The sequence below is a fragment of the Pseudochaenichthys georgianus genome, chromosome 24, assembly GCF_902827115.2.
Source record: "Pseudochaenichthys georgianus chromosome 24, fPseGeo1.2, whole genome shotgun sequence".
Classification (NCBI taxonomy): domain Eukaryota; kingdom Metazoa; phylum Chordata; class Actinopteri; order Perciformes; family Channichthyidae; genus Pseudochaenichthys; species Pseudochaenichthys georgianus.
In genome coordinates this window covers 3,380,750-3,399,958 of record NC_047526.1, presented here as the reverse complement: position 1 = coordinate 3,399,958, position 19,209 = coordinate 3,380,750, and the positions used below count along the sequence as shown (strand labels likewise).

Here is a 19,209-nt window from a genome sequence, read left to right as displayed (position 1 = left end):
CATGTCAATAACCTGCTTAAAAAACTGAGGGTTAGGCTAGGGTTCTTTTTCAGAAAGTCCTGTTTCTCGCTTGAGGCCAGGAAAAGGCTCTGTGACCTTTGACCTGTGCTGGACTATGGGGATCTGGTCTATATGAATGCACCTGCCAATTGCCTGGTCAAGTTAGATGCTGCGTATCACAGTGCACTGAGATTTGTGACAAACTGTAAAGCATTAACCCATCACTGTACCCTGTATGCAAGGGCTGGTTTGCTTTCACTAACCGTACGGAGGCTCAGTCACTGGTACATTTTTATATACAAAGCCATGTTAGGGAAACTTCCATCTTATATCTGCTCCCTGATCTCACGGAGAATTGTAAGTGGCTACTGCCTGAGATCGAATGCTGTGGTTTTATTAAATGTCCCAACTGCTAGGACTGTCTTAGGGAAGACATCTTTTAGATGTGCAGCTCCTCTGTCTTGGAACAGTCTGCAAATTAAATGGAAACTGAACAATCTGGTGCCACTAAATGTTTTTAAAGCTCGGTTGGATGCTAGTCAATCGGAAGCTATTGGTACCTGTTTATGTGGATAATTATGTAAATGATGCTGTATGATGTCCTTTTGTTGTTTGATTTATGTTTTTATGTTTCATGTGGAACTACTTGAGCAGGGGCCTGTACTACGAAGCTCGTTCAACCTAACCTGGATATGTTTGAGTTAGCCGGTTGGCCTAATCCAAAACAAACGCGCTGTCGCTAAACGGTACTACGACGCGGGTTATCAAGTGGATCGCTCAAGCCAGCCGTGTCCTATCTAGTTAGGTGCGCGTTCACATGAAAGGGGTGGTATTTGGAGCATTCGACCAATCGCAAACATGGAGAAGCATACTGACAGCGCAGCGTCATACTTCCTGAATGAAAAGTGAACTTTAATACTAGTCAAAAATGAAGAAGTTAAACTTTAAACATCCATGACTTAAACACTTTATCCAGGATCAAAGCCACATAGCTGCACCTGCAAGGTGAATACAGCTGGGAACAGAACACGTGTTTGAATGCGTACATTAACAGGTTTATGATATCACTGCCCCGTCTAAAACACGATCTGACTTTAATTACATTTGTCTCGAGTGTTTCGTCAACTTAATGTGTTGCTTAAAATAATACTTCTGCATCCAGTCTGTGACGCTGTGAGTGTTGCACGGCCAGATACGGCTCAGCTGACTCAGATAAGGAGATATATGATGCCGCGGACTGTACTTAATGTACTCTGATCCGGTTACTTATGTTGTGGCCGATGTTTCAGTAAGCTTTCTTAACGCTAATGTTATAATAGTCAGATTGCTCTGAAGATGGGAGGTGATATTCTATTCATGTTCACGTTCACACAGTCGGTGATTTTTGCCGGCCGTCTTTCCTGCGACGGCAGCTTTTCTGTATTTCCTTTCTCCTGTGATATGACTTGATCGCTTTAAACTCCGCACACTGAGCTCTGATTGGTCAGCAGGCGGTGCTTTCACTGAGTTGAGCTCTTAGCCTGCAACCTAACCTGGTCCCGACCAGGTTAGCCGCTAAGCATAAATTACCATGGAGATCTAGCCTGCTAAAAAGAGAACCAGCTTCGTAGGACCGGAAAGCCGGAGTTTCCCCTGAATTTAGCCGGCTAAGCGAAAATCCTGCTTCGTAGTATACCCCCCTGGTCCTGACCAGGTTAGCCGCTAAGCATAAGTTACCATGGAGATCTAGCCTGCTAAAAAGAGAACCAGCTTCGTAGGACCGGAAAGCCGGAGTTTTCCCTGAATTTAGCCGGCTAAGTGAAAATCCTGCTTCGTAGTATACCCCCCAGGTCTCCCTTGAAAAAGAGATCAATGATCTCAATGGGATTTATCTGTATAAATAAAGGTTTGAAATGAAATGAAATGAAGGCTTTATCCAGTACTCAAGCAGTAATATCAGCTGTAACATGGATAGTAAAAATGTTGAAAATGTAAATTATAAATGTCCGCCCCTCCTGCCACACGGAGCTAAGTAATCAATAAAACCAGCTCACCTAAGGCAAACCCTTTCTCTCTGAGCCAAGAAGCTGGCCTCATGTGAACTCCTCTCAATCCAATTGAGTAAATGAGCAGTGCATTTTTCCTTTCCTTTGAATTTTATTTTTATAGCAGCCCAAGTAGTTTATATCCTTATTAGCTGAACTGTTTAAATTGCATTGGTTACGTTATTTCCACATTATGTTTAATTATGTTTAAAGATAACTGCCTTTGCTGTAATAATATTTTAATTCTAAATACGTGTAAACTAACTGACATTTGTCATGCCTTTTTCTACCAGATCAACCAGAAAACAATAACAACAATCAACAATAAACAAACCATAATCGAGATTATCCTGTTATCTTTCTGCACTTCTGAATAATGCCATTGGCTGAAGTGACTCTGAGGTAGGTGTCATGCTGTGACAAGTATAACCTGAAGCAAGAAGGGAGGGGCCAAGCTTTTAAGGAGTGCAGTTAAGACAGTGAGAAAACACAAAGCTATATTATTTATGATCAACAAAGTTATGAGTGACTTTCTCACCACAGCATACCAAGATGTGCAGGTGTTCAAACCTCCAAAATGGCCTTGGAGGAATACAAATATGTTGTACTTGATTATGGGTTCAAACAAGTTCTCCTAAAACAATAACAATGCAAATGCATTTGTATGTGATTGTAATAGAGAAAAAAAGTTTCATTTTCATTTTAAATCAACTGCACATTAATACCATATTTCCAACGTCAACATGTTCCTCCAGGGATAAACTCTGTCTGAGCCCTTTTATTGTTAGAAATGTATCTTGTTGTCCCGCCTCCTTCTGCAGTGGGTTAATGGCACCAACTGAAGAATAAGCACCACCACAGTTTATCTGGATAACCCAAGTCCTGATATCACATCAGGTTTATGGATGAGGATTAAACTCACATTAATGAGCACTAAATATGAATGGAATATTTGCACACAAACTTAAGTAGGCGTGCTCCATAATATCTTTATCAAGCTTTTCACCATATGACGTGAAGGCTCATTGTCATTGAATTTCAAATGTTCCTGTCTTTTTTGTGTGTTTGTTGCTAAGTTGGACCCTGTTTTTGGAAAGAGATATTACTCTTTACTTTATATGACTAAGCCATATTCATTTGATAGTAATAACTCAAACAAAAGCACATCAGTTCTACAGTTAGCTGTATGTTCTCACAGTTCTTCTAACTTAAAGGTGACCTATTATGGAAAATGCACTTTTGTACATCTTTTATACATGAATATGTGTCCCCGGCCGTTTCTTCCTATATGCGGACTATGCAGGGGCATAGGGCCCCCGCGGTCACTAGGGGGCCCCCAAGCTGAAAGTATATATTTTTTTTTATTCATCCAAAAAACTAAAAAAGTTTAATTCATACACACAAAGGAACAAAATTAGTAGAAGCGGGAGGGCTGAAGCATAGCTTGTGGAAAGTAGCCCTCCCGTGCATCATCCTAATACAGCGGCATGATTGCGTAAAAGATGTATAGAAATGAAGGAGTACAAAGAAATAAAGAAAACATGAGAAAAAATTAAATAAAAGTTACGGTAGGAAAACAATAAATGCATATATATATATATATATGCCTGCAGTTTGCTTTTCAGCCCAGCGGTATACTGTTTTTCTCAGACGCGGAGGGATACTGACTTGTTGTGAAAAGTAACTTACAATTCTACCCGTGGTATACGCTCAGTATATCACGGCTAAGAACCAATCAGATTGCTTGATTTGACTTGTCCGTTTTATAAATAAATATATACATAGGTACTTGGCAAATGAATAATAATAATAATAATAATAATATATGCATAATTCCATATAAACATTGTGAACACTTATTTTCAAGTGACTTTTTTACATTCACGCTGTGGTTTGGAACTGCTTTTGAATGTTATTAGGCATTTTGTTACGGAAAATGTTGTGCACAATCAGTACTGTTTAAAGCTGTACTATCTCAACACATTTTAATAGATTGAGTTTTTTTAAATATGGGAGTTGTGTGTTCATATTTACCAACACCACAGGCTATTCGTAATACTTTTTTTTGTGATGTTATTATTTTTTGTAGATTTGTTGAGTACGTGTTTCCCCATATTTCGGAGCAGTAGTAAAGGTAAGGGAGAAATAGACTGTTATAAAGAATATCTTTTCTTTAAGAATGTTCTTAGTATGATACAAAATACCTATTCTTTTTGACAGTTTAGTCTGTAAATAATTGATTATGGTGCTTCCAATTGAGTTTTTCTGCAACAAGCAGTCCTAAAAATGTACATGCACCAACTTTTTCTATCTCTGTATTGCAAATCCGTACAATGCAGTCATTTCTACTCTCAGACTTTGTATTGAATAATGTAATTTGTTTTGGCCACATTAAGAGATAATTTATTAACTGCAAACCAGTTACATAGTATTTTTAATTCTGCATTCACAATTTTAACAAGATTGCCAAGATTATGATGGGAGCAGAGAATTCAAAGTTCAGGTTCAGCCTCAATATATTTGGGGAGAATTAAAATGAGCCATTTGTAGACAGCCAAGCCTCCCTCCTGTGTTCGCAGTGGCATTTCTATATGTACAAAAAGTGGTGGGGCACACAAAATGTAGATGTCTATATATAAGCTTCTGCAGTGAGGTTCATGGCTGGTGAGGCACTGGCTCTGACTGTTCAGGTTTACAAATATTATATTTTGACCTAAATCAAAATATAATAATATTTTCAAAAGCTTTTTTTGTCTGATGCTTCGATTAATTTTAAACAGACAGTTCAACAGAAGGATACCCAAAAAATGTAATTGTATCATTTAAATATTGAATTGTTCTCTCTTAGTAAAATCCAAGTCTTACCTTGACTTGAAGATGAAGTCCATTTGCCTCTCCTTCTGGACAAAAATCTCTATTACTTGTAAAAGTCCTCCTTATCTTCTTGTAGTTTCAAAAGTCTATCATAAATCTAATCGATAGATTTATGATTAGAAAATGTAGGGTAGACATGTGGATATTATCCGGCTGAACAAAACGTGCATTTATCTAACGGGTACGTTTCCCACAGATCTTATTTGGAGCTATTTTCTAAAATCCTATGGAGAAATCTCATTGCTTTTTTGTGGAGGGAAGCCATGCGCAGCTTACTTCCTGGTTTTAGGACGCGTCTCTCTCCTCCTCTTCACACACCACACTTTTCGCGTCACACGTACTTACAGCCAATCAGCTCTGAATTATGTGAGATGACGTTTTGTGGGGATGGCAGCTCTATGCCCCTATGGTCATTATTTGTTTGCCACACACATTAAATAGAACAATACTCTGAGCATGCGCAGTGTAGTTTGTATAGTCACCGTTCACTTAGACAGTGAGAGGGAGGGGCATGATCGGGTTTTGTCCCACATGGCTCTAAACAGCTCAATAGGCACACACTGTAGACACTAATTAGAAGAACACAGACTAAAACAGCAATGTACAGACAAATCAGATGATTAAACATGATCTTAAAATATATTTGATATATTTTGTTATTTATTTTTTGCATTTTTTTGTAATCATTATTTGTAATAATGACCAGTCGCCACTGTGTATTCGGTGAAGCATTATATGCTTACAAATCCAATGTAGGATATAAACACGACTAAACTGCAATGATAGCAAAGCTGTGGCTTGGGTTTTTGGGGTAATAAAGTCCAAATTGGGCTGATAGCCCAACGATCACTCATTGGCTGACCAATGAGTGACGTCTGAGGAAGATGACAAATGGAAATTAAACATTGTTGAGAAAATGCTGCATCTCTTGCATTTATTGACATAGAGGAGCCTTATTGTTTACCTTTTTAATATAATTTTTTGTAATTTTCAATTGCTTGGTTTTCGTGAAATTAGCCTGTTTTCCTATTAAAGTGTAACAAATTGATGCATCTCCACAGATCATTTTAAAGGCTTTGGAATCCCTCCCATTGTAGTTAAAAAACTGTCAAAACTAAGGCCCCCAAACAGCATCTTGCATAGGGCCCCCAAAAAGCTAGAAACGGCCCTGGTCCCCGGTGTTCCAGGGAACTCACCAAGTGTCAGAACACACAAGCCTCTCTCTTTTCCTCAATACCCAAATCTCTAAAAACGGGGCTGCAATGGATCTGATACAGACTGATCCAGATTTGAATTATTTTCTAAGTCACAGAAGTGGTGCTCCGCCTATAGAGTGGCGAAGTCCCTCCCCTTCCGGTGGACCTCCATGGGACCTTATTTCGGAAAAATTATGTATTGAAGTCAATGGAGAGAGAAAGATTATCTTTTGATCCCGTTTTAATTGTGCCACGAATTACACATTGACGTTTGTCAATTTAAAAGATAATATTCCAAGTAAAAAAAAAGTGTTGTAAATCTGTGAAGTAACACATTTGTTTGTGTGAAACGCTGAATGAACTACATCTCCGGTCTAGCAGAACAACACACGTCACCAAGATGGCCGTCACTACTGTCTTGTCAACAAAAGGATTGTCTACCCTCACTATCACCACAATGAAACACGTCCAGAAGAATGTCTTGCAAAGCTGCCTGCCTGCCTTCTTTTGATTATCTCTGAACTGCCTGATCTTTTTAATGTTTAATGTCAACCATTTGTGCAGATAGCATGAAGTAGAAAAGATCGGCGATCGCCGATGCTAGCGTTAGCATTTCTCCCCCGGGGTTAAATTGTATTAAATTATAGAATGATCACACCGGTGACAGTACTCTTCAAAGGGTTCACGAAATATGACTACTACTCTTACTGTTTAACATGTTGGGTTACTTAACGTTATTTCATGTAAAGGCTAATAAAAATGACAAGGCTGTAATGCTAACTAACGCGCTAGCTACTAGCTAGGTAGCTAACTTGATCCAGCCACTCCTGGTCCTTTCATCAGACGGGAAGCGAAAGAACGAGCAAGACCCATTGCTGGTATGATAACAACCTGGTAGCCTACTAAGCACACAGGCATCTTGTTAAAGTTATTTTATCTTAGAATCTATCTATATGGCGCTGATCTTAGCTATCTCTTAGTGGAGGAAAACAGTTATGACATCACTTACGCGACTCTGGGATTTGTAGTCTTTCTAGTTGCGTATTTTTCACAGTCTTATATTTCAACAGGTGTACGACAAACTGTGACTTTTTTGACATGGACATGATTTTTTAAGATTGACAAACATCATATGTGTAATTCATGGCACAATTCTAACAGGATCGGAAGATACGTTTTCTCTCTTCATTGACTTCAATGCATAATTTTTCCGAAATAAGGTCCCATGGACTGGAAGTAGATCGGCGTGACTTCGCCACTCTGGCCAACTCTCCACCTATCAGGGGAATGTGGGGCTGGGCCATCGCCGGCTATTGCCGCTCGAAAGCACTGCAGACGCTGTAGTACATATGCCAGGCCTGTAAATGGCGCTGTAGTCTGCCACAAAAGCAGCAAAGAAGACTTCCTGCGCATGGTTGCCCTTCTGTTTATTCTCCGCTGTGGCTCTTTTTCTCCCTCCCCGAGGCAAGCATTTGCTCCTGCTGTTATTCTTTGCAATCCCTCCCTCGCTGTAATTCTCTCCGGTAGTCCACCAGCAGATGACAAACACCCACCTCTCCGCCTCTTCCAAGGAATGAGGGGACCGTGCTGCAGAGTTTCAGTTCGATTTTTTTTCGCCAGTCAATTAAAGCCTAAATCTTCCGGACAAAATTAGAAAAGTGCCGGTCAAAAGTCTTCTTTGTTATTAAATAACATATTGAGCTTTAAAACAAATGAAAAAGGACTCTAATCATATATAAGAATAAAACACGGAGGACGGTCGGAGATCTCTTTTTGTCCCCCTCTTCTCCCCGCTGCAGCCTAGCAGCCGATCTCAAAGCACGCTCCCCTCTCCTGCAGGGGGGCGTGGTCAGCTGCAGCTCACAGAATCAGCCCCCTGCAAAAACAGGGGTGGAAAGAGCATATAGAGCGAAATGAGGCATGGCTAAAATGTAGGATCTGTTTGGTATTTTGAAAGAAAAACTATATTTATATACTGTAGTGCCGAGAGACGGGAGTCGGAGGCAGGGTATCAAAGGTACAAGCTAGACTTTTATTTAGCATCTGAAAACACATGTAAACAACTTCATGCTGGGAAGAGAAGACCGGCGGAAACAGGAAGTCCGGTTCACTAAAATGTCCGTGCGGAACAATACCCCAACCCATAGATCCGTGGGTGAATAATGTCAATCACCACACAAGCCCCCCCAGCATTCACCGATAATCAAAATCCTCGTGCCTGGGAGGAAGTACCACCCGACCCCGGCGCGTACGGACCACAGGGGCAGAGTAGGGCGGGGCCATAGGCTAGGGCAGGGGCGCCAGCGAGGGCATCCCCACAGGGGGCGGGCCATGGGAGGGCGGCCCGACGTGGAGGCAGAGCCAACTCCAACGGCCTGGAAACGTCCACGTGAGCAGGCTTAATCCGATCAACGGACACAGTCTCAGGCCTACCACCAACGTCCACCACCAGGCTCTTGTCCCCGTGACGTATGACCCTGAACGGACCGTCGTAAGGGGGCCGCAGGGGACCGTGGTGGGAGTCATGGCGAATAAAAACGAAATCCACCGACCGTAATCCGGGGGACACCCGGAAAGCTGGGTTGCTGTGCTGCGATGTGGGGATGGGCGTGAATGTCCCGGCGGTCTCCAGCAAGGAGGAGCGCTGCCCGGCCGCAGACCAGGGCACAGTGGCGGTGGGAATAAATTCACCGGGGACCCGTAGCGTCTGGCCATATACGAGCTCCACCGACGAGGACTGCAGGTCTTCTTTGGGGGCACACCTGAGGCCGAGCATAACCCACGGGAGCTTATCCACCCAGTGCCTAACCCTGTCAAGCCGGCACGCAGTGGACCGGTGAAACCGCTCACACAATCCGTTAGCCTGGGGGTAATATGCGGTGGTGCAGTGCAGCTTGACCCCCAAACCCACAGCGTTCCACAGCTCCGAAGTGAACTGAGAACCGCTGTCAGAGGAGAGGTCAGACGGGGTCCCGAAGCGCGCCACCCACGTGCCGATGAAAGCGCATGCGACTCAGGCCACGCACGAGTCGACCCAGGACCTCACGTCCTTCTTAAGCCCCTGCCACACAAACTTCTGCGACAACAACTTCACGGACGGCTTCCTACCGGGGTGGGAAAGATTGTGAACCGCCTCAAAAACAGGTCGGCGCCAGTCCGCAGGGACCAGCGGTCGAGGCTGGCCCGTGGAGACGTCACACCACAGCTTCGCGCCAGAGTCACCAACCGTGACCTCCTCCAGGCGTAATCCCGTGACCGAGGCCTTGAGGGTCTGGACCCCGTGGTCAGAGGCCTGGTCAGCGCCCATGCGGAGGTAATCGAGGCCCAGCTGCACAGCTCCGATGACCGCTCTGGAGAGGCAGTCCGCGACCACGTTAGCCTTGCCAGCGATGTGTCATATGTCCGTGGTGTACCCGGAGATGTACGAAAGCTAGCGTTGCTGTCGGGCGGACCACGGCTCGGCCACCTTGGACATGCAGAAGGTCAGTGGCTTGTGATCCAGGAAACGGAAGTGGCAAACCGCCAAATAGAGACCAAGGAGTTCTCTGTCGAAAGCGCTGTACTTGTGCTCCCTGGGAATCAACTGGCGGCTGAAAAGGCGAGCGGTTGCCAGGCGCCGTCGACCCATTGTTCATGCACCGCGTAGTCAGACGCGTCGGTGGTGATAGCGATGCGGGCCCTGTGTGACGGGTGAGCCAACATGGCGGCTTCGCTCAGAGCGGCTTTGGTGGCGTTGAAAGCGACCTCCCTTTCAGCCGTCCAGTCTATGGCCTGGCCGGGGGACTTGTCCTTGAGGGCCTCGTACAGCGGGCGCATGGTGTGGGCCGCCCGGCGGATGAACCGGTGATAAAACGTCACCATCCCGAGGAACCCTCAGAGCGCCCAAGCTGTAGGCGGTCGTGGAAAGGCAGACACGGCCTCCCCTTTCGACGGGAGGGGGGTGCCCCCATCCTTGCTGATGAGGTGCCCGAGGAAATGGATGGAGGACAACCCGAACTGACACTTCGCCGGGTTGATAATCAGGCTTCACCTTCTCACTGAGAAGGTGCCGAAACTTGTCGCCCTGTGAGAGTGAGCTGGAGAGCCCGCTGAATGACGCCTCGCCACGGGTACATGTGAACGAGGCAAATGTCAGTGCGTCCACCAGCAGTCCGTGAGCGCACAGGAAGTCTGCGCCGTGGATAGCGAAGGAGATGTCAGCCGTGACGAAATCCCACTTAAACTGCTGACCCTCGAAGCACAGGTCCACTGTCTTTGTGCCATAGGTGCGAATAGGGGTGTCGTTAGCGGACGTTAAAGGTGGGCCGTGGCCCCCACCGGCGGCGTCCTCCACAGTAGCCGGCAGGACGCCCCGCTGGGCTCCTGTGTCACAAAGGAGTCTGCGACCAGAGAGGGTGTTCCTGATGAACAGGAGCCGGTTGTGGCCACTACCGAGCGCAGGCCTTGGAGTTTCCCGATACCTTGTAGGTGCAGGGGGGACGGCACATCTTCGCTTTCGCCCCGTAGCGTGCATGGTAATAACACAGGCCAGGGCTGGAGTTGCTGACGTCGGCCCCGGAGCTTCTGCTAGGTAGCATGCCTGTACCAGGGAAGGTGCCGCTGCGTGTCGGGGCCAGCACCTCAGGGGCAAAACGCTAGATTGCCAGGAAGAACCGGTCAGCTTCTTCGGCCAAAGCGCGGGGCTCAGTAATAGCCGTGTTAGCGAGCGCTCTCTGTACATGCGGCGGCATGTGCCGAAGAAACAGTTCTATGAACAAAAAAATAGGTTATTCCGTACCCAGCAGGCTGAGCATCATCTCCATGTGGTCAGAAGGCTTGTTGTCCCCCAGGCTATGAATAGCGAGCGGGCGTCGGGCCCGTTCCGACCGAGACAGCTCGAAAGTCTCCTTGGCAGGAGGAGATGTAATAAAGCCCACTGTCCGGGTCGCAGTGGAGCTCCCCAGCGCCGAAAGTACGTGAAAATAGCGTGCTGCTTCGTCAGTCACTCCGCGGAGGGCGAACTGAGTCTCCGCCTGAGCGAACCATGCAGCCGTAGATGTCTCCCAAAACTCCGGCAGTTTGAAAAAAACTGCGTTATTTGCCATGCTCGGGTCACCAATGTAGTGCCGAGAGACGGGAGTCGGAGGCAGGGTATCAAAGGTACAAGCTAGACTTTTATTTAGCATCTGAAAACACATGTAAACAACTTCATGCCCGGGAAGCGAAGACCGGCGGAAACAGGAAGTCCGGTTCACTAAAATGTCCGTGCGGAACAATACCCCAACCCATAGATCCCTGGGTGAATAATGTCAATCACCACAATACTTTATATAGGTATGGCCCTACAATATATTGTTCAAATATAGCATGATAGGTCACCGTTAAACCTTTTAAGATAAGTATCCAGTTTAATATTTTTGAACCAGGCCCATGAGAGGAAGTAAACACGCAATATTTCACACACTGACTCCGACTCCCCTGCGGATGATCCAACCATTAAAACAAGTGTAGACTTTGAAGGTTATGTTCATTTGAGGTGAGGCGAGGAGCCACAGAAAAGAACATTGTAGGAAAACAAAAGTGGAGCTGAATCAGAGACAGCATGTTGAGCCACTGGTGGAATTCAATAATTGACATAACTGCTGAAAAATATGACCCGGAAAATAATATTCCAACTCCTTAAAATACATCTAATTTTGGGAGATTAAAGTACAGAACAGGAATGTGTGGAATGTTTGGAGGACTGTTATGTCCCCATAAGGGAGGCGAATAGATCTCTGAACCTTTTCTTTTGCGAAACAGACAACATATTGATGAGAGGATATACACTTCATGAAAGATAAACCGTGGCTAAAATGTTTATATGTTTTAGTTGACAAATGAAGACAGAATTCATGTGATCCACATGGGCGGAGGTCATCTTCCCAGTAGCCAGACCTGTATTCATTATGTCCAAACTCAAAAAGTACTACATCATTCTTAACCTTACCGTTAACATCTAGTGCCAGGGTTCTGTGCACATGCAGGAACTAGTTTGGCTTTATGTTGGAGATGGACGTGGTGTCAACGTGTGTGTAGTGTGTCGGACTTTTCACCTGCATAACCTCTGCCTTTTGTAAACGCAAACTCTCTCTTCCCCTTACCTGACACACTCATCTGCATAAAACATGTATTAAGCACATGCTTTAAACATTTTAAAAGTTGCATTGTGTACCTGTGAGACAGGGTTAAGGTCGGGGTTTTAGTCCTTTGACTTTGTTGGCACATTCGGCTTTATGCCCACAACAGCTGCTAACTGTCAATCAGTGGTATAACGGGAAGCCGCAGGAACCTTAATGCTTTCAACCCTGACACATAATTGTAAGGTTGACCAAATGCATTGTACATAGTTTGATTAGAAGGGGATTATACATATTTTAAAAAACAGATTACATACGTATACAAAAAAACACAGTTTGTGTCTGGTTTGAATGTTTTTTTTAAGTTAGTCTCTTTGTCTTTACATGTGTTGCTCATCTCCTCAGACTTTAAGGTGGTATTACTGTTAGTTCAGGTGTGTTTCTCTGAATGAAGTATTCCCTAAACGTACACTGGTACCACTTTCTGAGAAGGGATCCTGTAGCAAAGCTTTGTGAGTTCTAACCACCGACTGCAATAATATTAAGATTGGAATGACCTGGTGGCGGATCAATGAAGGTGTGTGCTTGTGTTTATTACATCACGTAGATGCATGAGTGCCTCTGACCAGTGCCTAAAGAGCTTGGATACTGTGTACCATTGTGCCTTACGATGTATCACTGGATGTGGATATGGAGTACACCATTGCACTTTATATGCTGCTGCTAATTGGCCATCTTTGTCTGCTCGCAGACCTTCCCATTGGGTGGGTTTTATTTATAAACCTCTGCTTGGGTTGGTTCCCTCCTACATTGGCACATATGTGTTAAAGAAAGAGAAAGTCCATATGGCCTGCACTCCCAAGATGTGATTCAGATGCTGGTTCCTACAGTGAGAACAGAACTGGATAAAGCAGCTTTTAGATATGCGGCCCCCACTGCTTGGAACAGAAGGAGCTGAAACTCTCAGATATAATCACTATGGGGGAATTTCAGGTCCATCCTAAAGGACAGAGAACACGACACCATTGGTCGATGTGAGTGCTCATATATCCTAAAATCGTTTTAAATGTTGCCAGTTTTTAATGATTTTGAATAGTTTGTTTTGCTTCGCATATTGATTGGCTAATGTGCCATTTTATTTACAGCTGTATTTGTCTGCCTGTCTTGTCTGTGTTGTATCTGTTGTAACTTCGTACATGCTGCCCCTCTTGGCCAGGTCACTCTTGGGAAATAAATGTTAATCTCAATGAGTTGGTTAAATAAAGGATATATATATATAACACACTTTCCTTCGGCTGCATGGCCACTTACTGTATCTTCCAGACTAGTGTTAGAGAGGACCTCATCACCCTTTTCTATTATAATGGCTAACATTATTTTACATAATCATTATCAGACTAACATTTTGAAACTAACGTTTCATCCAGCAGGATGGAGCAGTTCATGCTGGAGGTGGAGGGAAGCATCCCAACATAAGATCCATTTGATTTGTGTTTTACACTTGATGTTGTGTCTTGTATTTCACAATGTTCCCGTTGATGTTGGATTTAATGAGTATTGTTTCCCTTACTCATTGGGTTTCTGTGGTTGATTTGAAGTTGGTGCCAGCCATCATGTTTGACCTCTGGTTTGTTGTTTTGGATGCTCTTACAAGCCACAAGGACTCACTTTACAAATACAAAAGTACTTTAAGGCAAGTCAAGTATTACAAGGTATAATTCAACAGACACATCTCATTCATGTCACAGTTAGTTGCCATGTGCTCTGCTTCAATGTGTCTTGTTGGCATGATCTGATGTGTGCAGCTCACTCTCAAACGTATTGTCAGGACAAATACAGAGTAGAAACGCAGTTATGAAGATGTGGGCTCAGAGGAGGAGAAGTGATCCATGTGTTCCTACTGATGGCACAACACATACCACTTTATAAAGGCTGCCTAACTATAAAAGGGTTCTCTTAATGATACAACCTGTTGTGTTTAGAATGACGACAGTGAGGTGGATCTTAAGTCTGAATGTCCTGCTCGATAACTAAACCTAGTTCAAACATTTAGCAAGCTCTTTCCTCTGGAATAAGACTCCTGTTGTATCCACTTCAAATGTTAGAAACATCATGGACTTCAGATCTCAATAAATCCTAAACACATCTGATCAAATGAACACCAGTGTATAGACATGAGGTAAAAAACGTGACAAAGGACACCCAACACTTCTATAGAGATTGTATTATATTTCCAAAAATATATGTACAGTCTATTACAAAGGTAACAAAGCAAAAAGAATTGTCTATGTAACAAGAAATTGTCTAATTAAATCGTACAGTTCTGCTGTTGGGGAAAATACCTTTGACCAGTGCATTTTCAATACTTTCATCACAGAAAATAAATAATAAATTGACCATTTGTATTACTGTACAACAAACTGAAACGCTACATCAAAAGGAAGTCAAAGTAAAGATGGAACTCCTATCAGCTGTCTTTGGTCCTAAATGAAAAATGAAGTACAACTGAAATCTTGTGAGTGACAATAATTCATCTGCGAGATAGAAAAATATAGTGCATTTTCAATGTATTCAGAGCTCTCTACTGAGTAATATGTGTAAAAAACAATATAAATAAATGTACAAGTTTTACAATTAGAACATATACAAAGATCCCCTCAAATCTCGTCTCTGACACAATCAACAGTGCTCTTTGGAACCCCCCCCCCCCGCACCACCTCCAACTGCTGAACCACAAGGTTTGAAAAATAACTTCGTACTCTATCTTCTGCTCCTGATTCCAACCGGCCCTCTACATCCTGCACCTGTCTGCCTTTCTTACATTTTATATTCTTTTTGAGTTTTTGTAATATAGAGCCACAACAAAACAGTTGTTGTTGAGAGTTGAGCAGAACCTGAAGTTTGAATGTGGGTGAAACCAGCTTCTGTTAGTGAAGGTTACAGGTGACGCTGAATCGATTGCATCCTGGCCTTAATCTCAATGTGGCTCAAACGGCTGTTTCCCCAGCACAGGAAACAGGGACGTTCGGCGCCGGGGGGGGGGGGGGGGGGGAGAGTGTGCTGCCTGTAAACTAGGGACTTTTGTGCTGACTGAATGACTTCATGCCGGTATTCAATTCAAAGGTCTGGCCAAGGCCCAATGCTGAGCTCTGCTGTATGGATAAAGGGAGAGTTGGTGACACGACTCAGAGCGGTCAGGACTAATTCCTGGTGTCTCCTCACACAGTGAAAGTGGATCAAAGCAGACACCCGCACAAAGCCGGCTCATTGTGAGAGCACAGCTTCGGTGTAATAACGACACGCATTTTCATAACAATCTCCGTCTCCTTCCAGCCTGGTTTCAACGCTGTCTCTCACTTTGTTAAAACACGTTATCCTTCAGCATGTTTTCACAAAGCCCACTCGACAGTACTCTTCATTTACTGTGTTCAGTCTCTGCTGTCAGTGGAACAGTTGATTGCAGCTCATCAGTTCTGTGCTAAAGAAAATCATAGAAAATGTGAAAGTGACTGTTCAAATCTTTTGTAGGCAAAGATGCACAGGTTCCACCTTGAATGTGAGTGTGTGCTCGATAGGTTGTCCTCCATGCTTGGTACATACACACCTCTGCATCGGGGGCAGTTAGTCAGACGATAAGGGGGTTATATGAAATGTGCAGTTTGTCCTTTGTCTATACATTTGAGAAGGAAACAGTTGACCTGACTCTAGCATAGATGTATAGCAGGTAGCTACGGGAGTTGAAGACATGATGGTTTTTCCGTAGCACCATGACAGCTGAATCACTGCATCCTCTTATCAAAGAATGCTGCAGTGAAACATAATAACATGGAAACTTTCTCCTTTTGTTGCATTTGAAGTGGAGACAGATGGCACGGAATAGGTTGAGTGGCTTTCAGCACATCTTCTGCAAAGCCCGCTCGCCTCTGTTCTCCATACAACGCTGTATGGAAGGAAAGAGGAGCAATCTTAAGAGACACTTTAATGCATGTTCCATCACATCTTCGCCTGGGAGGGATGAGCGGCGGAGACACATGAATAAATAAGGGAGCTGCGTGGCTGGGGGGGGTTCAACAGCACAATCTGACTCCATCGGTTGGTCCTAATTTTCCGACCCAAACCCTGAAGGGGCTCTTTGATTTCTGGACAGCGCGTCGGTGTCCGGAAAGGATGTCAGCATGGCTAATGGCGCCTTCCTCTTTCCTCGCCGCATCACTTTAACATTTCCACGCCATGATGGATTTCCATCAGACGTCTAGCATAGCGGCAAAATACAACATGATTATTTCATCTGATGACTTGGCACGACAGTTTCTCCGAGCTCTTTCCGAACCGTTTTTGGGTCAAAGAGGTACTTTCCTTTCCGAGGGGGACTACTTCTTTCCAGAGGGTTAGTCTCAGCACAGCACACACATTTGATAAAACCTAGCACCTTACAAATGTCAGGTGAGGACCGTTTCTACCTGGTAATTATTGCTCTGTTTAGTCCTACTCTCCTTCGCTCACCGTGTCTCACTTTCACCAGTTCCCGATTAGTCAGCGATAAAAAGACATCACGCGACAAGAACAACTCAAATATAGGGAGCTTGTCGACCCTTTAAATGAATGCAGAAAGCGTTGCCATTGAAGATCCTAAAATAGTGGCAATACTTAAGCTAACACTTTTTAAGGCAGTATTACGTCTACAATGTTTTTGGAGCCACCATAAAAACTGGATTTGCAGCTCAACAACGCCCGAAACAAACACTGTGTGCAACATTTTAGGTAAAACGATGGCAAAACTATTTGTGGTGGCTTCAATTTCAATAAAGTATTTCAACAGTGCTGCAACATTCTACTTAGTAACCAGGCGACTGCGTTTCCTGTGGTGAACAGTAAGACAAGGATATTGCTACTCTGGTATAAAAGTCTGCTGATTCTCCTGCGTCTCTTCAGTGTCGCACTCTTCAGAACATTCTAGAATAAAAAACATTGAGAGGTTGAAAGCATAAAACCCTCTCCTTTACCCTGTAGTCAAATCCAAATACAAGAGAGAAACAAACTGCTGCATGTGCCAAACATGTCATCGTAGCAGACAGAAAGAAAACTAACAAATTAGACTAAGAATAAAGTTGTTTTTTTTGTTCTTTTTAGAGAGAATCCAAAGCCTTGGTGTGCATTTAAATCATTCATTAAGTTCAAACAGAAGTCCTTTCCAATGCACCCTTTGATATGTGGTTGGGTTCATAAGCGCTTCTAACGAAAGTAAGTCAAGAAAGTCATCTGGTTCAGGTAGTTTCTTTTTGTTGCGGTTGTTTGTCCTTTTCCTCTCTTCAGTGCCTGTGAAGAGGCGGAGCGAGGAACAAAGGAATGATTTCACTCCAGACACAGCCGAGGAGTCCGACGCGACACACGTCCGTTTGTCCCGGGCACGTCCCCATAAGTTCTGTGAGAGTTTCTCATGATGCAAACTGCGGGTCACACCTGGACCCCTGTGCCGTGGAGGTGCAGCATCTGGGCTCTCATAGTCTGTATGCTGCTCATGATCTTCTTCTGATGGCCCACCAGCGAGATCCCCAAGCTCATCACGTCACTGAAACACAGGAAGGGGCGGGACTAAGATAAGATATACTTTATCGATCCCAAATTGGGACATTTCCGTCACAGCTGCACACGGGACAACTGGAACGTGACTTCAGTTAAATGTATCATGTAATATATATATATCAGGTTCGTTGAAAGCAATAATATGAAGTTGATATTACATTGCTTTCAACTAAGCTAAATACATAATACATGTCATTTTGTTTTTTTAGAGCATTAAAAAAAAAACGAGGCATTGAAATATATAAATATCTCAAAATAGTAAACAGAACTAAAAAGGAACATATTTAGAAGTTGACGTGAAAGATAAAAAGCTTTCTGTCAGATAAACACTATGAAGGGCCGAATACAGGTCAGCTCAACACAAAGAAGAACATTATTCAGAAAGTGAGGAAACACTTGGACAGTGTGAAGAGGAGTCCAGTTCTAAGTTAAGAGTCCAGTTAACCAAAGTGACGAATCACAGGCCGAGCTTCTTTCACCACGGTCCAATGGTAAAGGGTAACAAAAGGCAGCTACACATAACGTGTCCATGTCCACGATGACGGAGCAAACCGGTATAACTCAAGTCTTTTCTTGGAAGTGTGTTTGGAATGTTTATTTGAAGGCCTTGAGCTTTTTACAGGATGTGGAGACGGATGTTGACATCTGATGGTCAGGGAGTCTGAGTCACTGATCCAGGGCCAGCCACAGTCTGGCTGCTGCTCATATTCAGCTGCTCTCAACTACAGTGATACACAGCAGAGAGTTCACACAGATTCAGGACCCTGGTGATGAGGACTCGCTAATCAGAGTGTGCTCCAAGTAACCAATGAACACAACCGATGAGACCTCATGTATTCTGTATTTTAGTGTAATGTACGTTACACTGATTTGATCATGCCATGGGTAACATGGAGGCAAACAGGAGCAAATCATGAACAGAGGTCTCTTACTAAAATATGAAAGTATACATTCAGTATATGGATAGTAATGCATCAAAGAAGAAGAATGGCCTAGTTACTCTGCAGTTTGGGTAATTGAAGGCCCAGGCCCATTTTTAAAGTGTACGGTAGTTTACAGAAACCTCATTGGAGGATCTGCCAACACTCTGCCTGAAAACAAAATGCAGCTACTTGGGTTTGCTTATTTAGGGCTGGCCAACAGGAAGCGTAGGTAGGTGAGATAAGCGTTGAAATGTGCCTGGTGTTATTGTAATGTTCTCCTCTGAAGTTTAAGCACTGGAGGGCTTCCTCTCTACTCACTCGATTGACATCCTGGCCACAGATTCCAGGGAGCTGTAGCCCGCCGCTGTGAAGTTGTCTCTGTATCGCTCCATCTTGATGGCTTCCAGCCACTCTCCTACTGAGCGGAAAGCGGTGAAGTCGGGTGTGCTCTGATCCAACAGCGGACTAATTGGTCTGCGGGATGAGCAGAAAGATGTTTATTTCTTATGTT

The 19,209-nt window shown here is 44.0% G+C and overlaps 1 protein-coding gene across 7 annotated transcripts in view; it reads right to left on the bottom strand.

Annotated features, from left to right (window-relative positions):
* Positions 1 to 14,446: 14,446 nt before the first annotated feature.
* epha7 (eph receptor A7) overlaps positions 14,447 to 19,209 on the bottom strand; it is an 81,931-nt gene continuing 77,168 nt past the window's right edge. For all 7 annotated transcript variants that reach the window (XM_034076212.2, XM_034076217.2, XM_034076213.2 and 4 more), the window contains exons 16-17: positions 19,017 to 19,172; positions 14,447 to 17,761 (exon numbers count right to left, since the gene is read on the bottom strand). In XM_034076212.2, coding sequence (XP_033932103.1) covers positions 17,647 to 17,761; positions 19,017 to 19,172 — 271 coding nt within the window. In that variant the 3' untranslated portion in view covers positions 14,447 to 17,646. The remainder of the gene's footprint in view (positions 17,762 to 19,016; positions 19,173 to 19,209) is intronic.